The sequence below is a fragment of the Gossypium raimondii genome, chromosome 13 (genome assembly GCF_025698545.1).
Source record: "Gossypium raimondii isolate GPD5lz chromosome 13, ASM2569854v1, whole genome shotgun sequence".
Lineage (NCBI taxonomy): Eukaryota > Viridiplantae > Streptophyta > Magnoliopsida > Malvales > Malvaceae > Gossypium > Gossypium raimondii.
The window spans coordinates 26,884,817-26,892,058 of record NC_068577.1 but is presented as its reverse complement, the minus strand read 5'-3'; the positions used below and the strand labels follow the sequence as shown (position 1 = coordinate 26,892,058).

General features: G+C 33.4%; 1 protein-coding gene across 1 annotated transcript; it reads right to left on the bottom strand.

The window, feature by feature from the left end:
* Window positions 1-482: 482 nt before the first annotated feature.
* LOC105783628 (acyl carrier protein 2, mitochondrial) lies at window positions 483-3,606 on the bottom strand. The gene is made up of 2 exons (XM_012609198.2): window positions 3,270-3,606; window positions 483-839 (listed from the first exon to the last, which is right to left on the bottom strand). The coding sequence occupies exons 1-2, from the start codon at window positions 3,495-3,497 to the stop codon at window positions 663-665; spliced, it is 405 nt and encodes a 134-aa protein (XP_012464652.1). The 5' UTR covers window positions 3,498-3,606; the 3' UTR covers window positions 483-662.
* Window positions 3,607-7,242: the final 3,636 nt, after the last annotated feature.

Genomic DNA, 7,242 nt, shown 5'->3' with positions numbered 1-7,242 from the left:
ATTCTCGTATAAATCTAAATCTAAAGTTTCAATTGATTCATAGGATCTTAATAAGAGAATTCCTATCAAAAAGAAAGAAAACAAGAATAAAGCCACATTTCATACACAGAACAAATCAAAGCAAAGAAAAAAAAATAAGTGGATAAATAGAAGATTCAAGAGGCTTGTAACGATATAAAGACGACTGCGTCGACTTAATTTTTTTAGCATTATAATTACAACAAAAAAGAGCTTTCGAATTTTCACTCTTTTGTGTCTTCAGAGAAAATTGAATGAAAAGATTAAGTTTCAAACTTTTTATTCCATATCCATTTCAGCTATTACTTGGGTGTTTTTGTTTGAGCTGTACGAGATGAAGTTCTCATATACGGTTCTCAAGCTATTACTTGGGTGTTTTTGTTTGAGCTGTACGAGATGAAGTTCTCATATACGGTTCTCAAGGGGGGGTCCTCTTGGTTTACTTATCTCAATAAAGTCTATGATTGGTTCGAAGAGCACCTCAAAATTCAGGCGATTGCAAATGATATAACTAGTAAATATGTTCCTCCTCGATACTACAGGCATTTGTCCAGGCGAGGAAATTAGGGAATTATCCAATGCAGTTTCATGTCTCGCATGAACGAAGTAAAATAAAGAAAAAGATTTGAGTCATAATTTCCTGTCTACTTTGCCTGGGGGTGAGAAGCAATGAACTCGACAGCATGACTGATCGTGCTGATCTTGTCTGCCTCATTATCAGGTATCTCAAACCCAAATTCTTCTTCAAGAGCCATAACAACCTCCACAGTGTCCAAACTATCTAGCCCGAGATCTTTTTGAAAATGGGCATTTGGAGTAACCTGCAAAACAGAAAAAACTAAACAGAGTGAAACACTTGCAAGATAAAGATTCTACATGCAACTAAAAACCATATTACTACGACTCTTCGGGTTTTTTAAGTATCCATATCTGAGCATATACAGATATTGATACAAGGATATTACCTTCCAAGAAACATACAAATACATTAAAACACTGAAAAAAAAATTCACAACCACATCCAACATTTACACCCAAATCCGAGTAATATAGACCTAAAATTACTACAAGTTGCACTCATAATAACTCGATAAATGATACTGTGTCATCTCAAAATATATTAAGGAAAAGAAATGAGAAAAAAGAATAGCAAGAGTTTGTGTGCCTTTTCCAGGTTCTTCATAGAAGGACAAATCACAAATCAAGAAGGTTATGATGCACCAACAGATGGTACGGATGTTTGATCCAGAAATGCTTCCAACACGCTGAGAAAAGTAAGGATGTGCTGTGACACTTGTCTAATAAAGCGACACAGAAAAAAAAACCAATGACTCCATCATACCACTTCCTTCTTCCTGACCATGCAATCAACAGGAAAGAGGATGGGGAAATATGAAGATGCATATGCAACTAGATGAAATCATAACAGAAAATCATGCTGGACACAGGAATGAGGGGTCAGGATTTGAGGAAGAACTGAGAACAGAAGTTGAAAAGGGACTCGCACGTCATTTTACTTTTTTTCTTTCAATTATTTAAAGACAAGGTAAAACTAAATAAAAAAATACTAGATTATGGCACGTGAAAGAATATATGTAACAAATATATTTATAAAAAATTGATGTTAAGAGCATATAAAGCTTTAGTTCAAAACAGAGGCTTTTGTAACATACTACTATAATGTTTTGGGTTTGAATCCCATCAAGTGCATTTTCCTAGATTTCAAATGATTTAAAATGAGAAAAACACCCTCATAATAATGTTTATTATTTTATAAAAGGAAATATTTTTGATAATTGTTTAACTGAGTTGAAATTCGGTTGATGGGTGACACCAACTCTGTCAGCCCTTTAAATGTAGTACTTGTTCTAAGGCACATTGACGCAGGAGCTTTTATTTTTATTATACTATTTTATTATGTCAGTTTTATCTTATAAAATTTATTTTTAGTAGATATATTATAGACCCCTAGGGTTATTAAGTATTTTTAGGGTTTAAGAATAAAACTTTATTTGCAAGAAAGCCAAGTAACTTTACTTGCAAGAAAGAAAGCCTAGTATTTTTAGGCCCTAATTTGTTTATTTTTTAGGCCTTGGTTGAAACGGTAAGTTAAAAGTTTAAGTCTCACCGGTCCCAAGTTCAAAGCCTATCATAATATTATTTTATTAAAAAGCATGAAAAACCAAAAGCACCCTTAGATTATAATTAATTACTTTGTATGTGAAAGGATATTTTAGTATTTTCCCAACTAAATCGGTCCCTGGTTAACTTATGGCATCAACTCAGTCAAGAGAAGTATATATAGATAAATAATATTTAGTAAATAGAATTTTTTTATTTTAAAATTTATTTAGTAAATAATATTTATCAGCCATTATTATCCCTTGTATGCAGTGTCTGAGTAGTATGTTACAAAAGCCTCCTTCGCAAGTAGATTGTAAAATCACACTTCTACAACTACAACTAGCATTGAAGTTGATCTAATGCTTATACAAGTCATACTTGTTTGCATATCAATCACGTGCCAGACAACATAAATATTGCAAAAACTTAGACTAACAATCCAACCAAATTTCAATTTGATATCGAATTCACAACCACAACCAACTCCAGCCCAAAACAGACCTATTTCATATTCCTCCTCTGAAAGAAACTGAATAACCTATTCATTTAAGCACCCCATTTTTTTATTAGAGAGAAAAAGCAATAGTTAAGCAGTGCCTGACCATGCCACCTCAAATTTCATATTTGCAAAATACCAAAGCTTCACATCCACATCAAACGAACCATGCAGAAATCAGCTCTAAAGAAATGAAATCACATTATAAACCAAACAAATTTTTCCACAGTTTCTTATGTACTGGTTTGTTAATTCAGAATACAAGTCAATTTCATATTAATCTTCACTCTTAAAAGACAGAAATTTGAAGGCATCTAACTACAGCTAGAAAGAGACTTATTTTTCGTAGTTCTCAGCTTATCATATCAAAGCAACAAAAATAAAGAAATTTATAGCGAAATAATTGAAGGATTAGTTTGATTTAGGAGAAATAGAACTCCCCTACACCAGACCTCACCAATCATAAATAAAGTAAGTCGAGCAATCAAATCAGTATTTACTAAACACTTCAAAGAAAATAGCATCGCAAGCTTAAAAGAAGCTATTGGCTAATGAAAAGGAAGATGTGACTAAATCAATACCCTAATATTATAAGAAAAAAGTTAAAGAAGATTGAATGAAAAAGTAAAACCTTGGATGGATCAATTTTCTGGAAGTTTTTTACTACGGAGACAACGCGATCGGTGACCTCAGATTTGTCAAGGAATGAGCCCATGACGTCGTCGGAATATCGGCGCCGTATGGCGTTGAAGGTGAGAGCACAGTGGCCGTTAGGGATGGGTTTAGGGTTTCGAAGCAGGGACAGGGATGTTGCATTCACTCTCAGGTGCTTTAGCACAACTCCTCTCACCGCCGCCATTTCAATAGCTAATCGCACTTTCTCTTCAACCTGCTGAAAATGTCAAGAAACCTATTCTTTTCTGTTCGCGCTCCCTCTCAAAGCCCAGTTAACTTTGCGAAATTGGAACTTTAGTCGCTTAGGAAGCTAGTGAAAGTGAAAAATCAATGCCCAATACGACGTCGCAGTCATCTTCGTAGACCTAGTAGGGGAAAAATCACTTTGCTTATATTTTTGGAATAAATCCTAAGTTTACTTCCAGTGTAAAAGAAAAAAGTTGAAACTTGAATGGAATCGAGTAAAAAAAATTTTGATTTAATTAATTTGATGAGTTATATTTATTATCTTAAATTGATTTGAAATTTTTTCAGATTAAGTCGAGTAAAATGAAATTTGAGTTGAATCGAGTTAAATTATTCGAGTTAAATTAAAAATTAAATATGTCAAATTAAAATTTTGTTACAATATAACTAGTTTCATGTTAGAGCACATAAATTTGAAACCATATATATTTGAAAACTTTTTCAAAGAAAAATAATAAAAAAGATATTTTACTATATTTAACTTGAATCATTAATTAACTTATTTAACTCTCAAAATTATTATTTTAGAAAATTTTAAAATTTTCATTTTCTTTATATATATTTTAGAACTTTTTAAAAATTTTATAATTTTTAAAAAATATAAATTTTGAGATTTTTATAAATATTTTAAATTTTAAAATTATTTTGAATTTGTTTGTAAATTTTGTTGAGAAAGACCAATTTGCTCATTTTCAAAATTGACAGGGACTAGTAGGGTATTTACATTAATCTATTATTTGAATTATTCGAGTTATTTAAATTGTAGAATTCAACTCAACTCAACTCGAAACTCGAATTACTTATTCAAGTTGACTCGAATAACTCGATTCGATTAACTCGAAATTTAAATTTTTCGAATTGAATCAAGTTTTTCTCATCCCTAACTAGCAAAGCTCCAATGCATTTGATAGACTATTTTTTCTAAAATCAAGTATGGATTTTGTTACACACAAATGGCCCAAATAGCTTGGTTTGGGAGTAGTATGTACGAAAGCCTTCGAAAAAATTTCTTATAAGAACATGTGGAATCCCTTGAAAACACCCTTCATAAGAAGCCCATGGATTGCAACTCATTTGACAAATAGACCCACTTAGTTAACCACCATACTAAAGCCTAATTACTACGTCCTATCCTATAACACCCTAATCCCGAATACGGAGTACTAGAATACTAAGGAGCTACATTAGGTCACCAAAGTAACCCAGCAAAATTTTCAAATAATTTTAAAACATTGAAATACATTTTATAAAAGAGAAAATACCATACATAGTTGATACGGGGGTTGCGCGCGGACCAAGATCAAGTTGCCAAGTCACGAGAAACTCCTACGAAAACCCTAAACAATTAGATCTGAAACGAAACAGAAAATTAAAAGATTAGATTTTTGAATTTTCAGATCTGAAATAAAATCCCCAAAACAGTAAAGAATCAAATTGAGAATAGAAATAAGTGTTAATAAGGAATCTTGAAACCCTAGAGGAGATTGCGATTACGCCCAATTGAACACCAAGATAGTTTTCCCAAATTTCGACAATCGATTTCACCCAAAAGAGTATGGAAGAACCCTAGAAATTAGGGATTTTTTTGGTGATTCCTTAAGATAGAAAAAGTGAAAACACAATAAAAACAGAAAATAAATTAGATAAAGATTTAGCACAAAGCGAAATAAAGAAAGAATTGTGATGAAATTAAAAGATAAGTCCTAAGAAGCCTTGAAATCCGAAAGATCTCACAACTCCTTCAAACGGCTCTAATCTCCCTCCAAAGAATATCAATGGCAAGAAGAAGGTTGAAGATGGCTCCTACAATCAAAAGATTGTTAAAACAACTTAAAGAAAACTCAAGAGAAAATTCTTGGAGAACTCAAAGAGAATTTTCACTCAAATCAAATCTGAAATTTTCAATGTAATTGTAATGTAATGTAGGGTGGTGGCCAAGCCATATAAATAGGCCTTTCAAATGTTTTCCTAATTTAATTAGAACACTAAAACTAAAACTAAAAAAACTCCTAATTATTTTAATATGGAAATTCGCCAAGGGTCTTTTATTTGGGACTCTTGGACTGAATATAAAATTTAAACTAAGTAAAATAAATAAATAAATAAATAAAAATAAAACTTTACAACTTGGGCCACTTTGACAATTTGGCATGATTTTCAACTAAGTATGGGTGGATTTCTTGATTGGGCTTGGAATCTTCTTATTGGGCCTTGCCCTCAAGAATTTGGGCTTGTGATCCATCTCCTACCGAAATTGAATCGTTGATGCTCGTAACGGAGATCCAATGCGCTTTGGCTGCAAGATTTGGTGTCTTGGACCAAGATTCCCAATATTTGAAATCTTGATTTTCCCTTTCTTTTGTGTACGCATCTAAGGCCTTGCTAACAAACTCCTGGATGGTGTCATTTAGTTTGGAACGCATTTGTCGGGCCTTTGATCTCGTATCATTCCCCCTTCCTCAAAAAGATTCGACCTTGAATCTAAAAAATCAAATGGGGATAAGTCAGCCACATTAAAAGTAGAACTTACATTGTACTCACCAGATAGATCAATTTTATAGGCATTATCGTTGATCCTCTGAGTACTTGGAAAGGCCCATCGCCCCTTGGGTCCAACTTGGTCTTTCTTCTTGCAGGAAATCGTTCTTTCCTCATATGGACCCAAACCCAATCTCCGGGTTCTAGGACAACCCGTTTGCGCCCCTTGTTTGCTTTGTTGGTGTTGGCATCATATGTTTTGGCTATTCGTTGCCTAGCCTGCTCATGTAAGGATTTCACCAACTCAGCTTTTTGTTCACCATCTAAATTAACAATGTGTTCAAGTGGTATGGAGCAAGATCAAGTACTGTTAGTAGGTTAAAACCATAAACAAGTTCAAATGGAGAATAACCAGTTGTAGAATGAATAGATCTATTATATGCAAATTCAACAAACGGTAGGCATTCTTCCCAATTTCTAATATTCTTTCCCACAACAGATCGTAATAAAGTCCCTAAGATCCGATTAACTACTTCGGTTTGGCCATCAGTTTGGGGGTGACATGTAGTGGAATAAAGTAATTTAGTACCAAGCTTACCCCACAATACCTTCCAAAAGTGGCTAAGAAATTTGACATCTCATCAGAAACAATTGTTTTAGGGATGCCATGAAGTCTTACCACCTCTTTAAAGAATAAGTCGCTACATGTGTAGCATCATCATTTTGTGACAAGAAATAAAATGTGCCATCTTTGAGAACACATCAACAACAACAAATATACTATCTTTTCCTTTCTTATTTCGAGGCAAACCTAGAATAAAGTCCATGGATAAATCTACCCAAGGTGAAGTAGGAATCGGTAAAGGAGTGTAAAGGCCATGAGGCATTACCTTAGATTTTGCTTGTTTGCATGTAATGCACTTGGAACATACCTTTTCGACATCCTTTTTCATATGTGGCCAATGGAAGTGTTCTTGCAAGATATCCAGTGTTTTGGCCACTCCAAAATGTCCCATTAAACCTCCACTATGGGCCTCATGAATCAATAAGTCTCTCATGGAACACTTTGGTATGCATAACTTTGTTCATACGAAAAAGAAAGCCATTTACAAGATAAAATTTATCGAAAGCAGTATGTCCACAATTCTTATAGATATGGCCGAAATCAGCATCATCATCATATAGTTCCTTAATATGTTCGAACC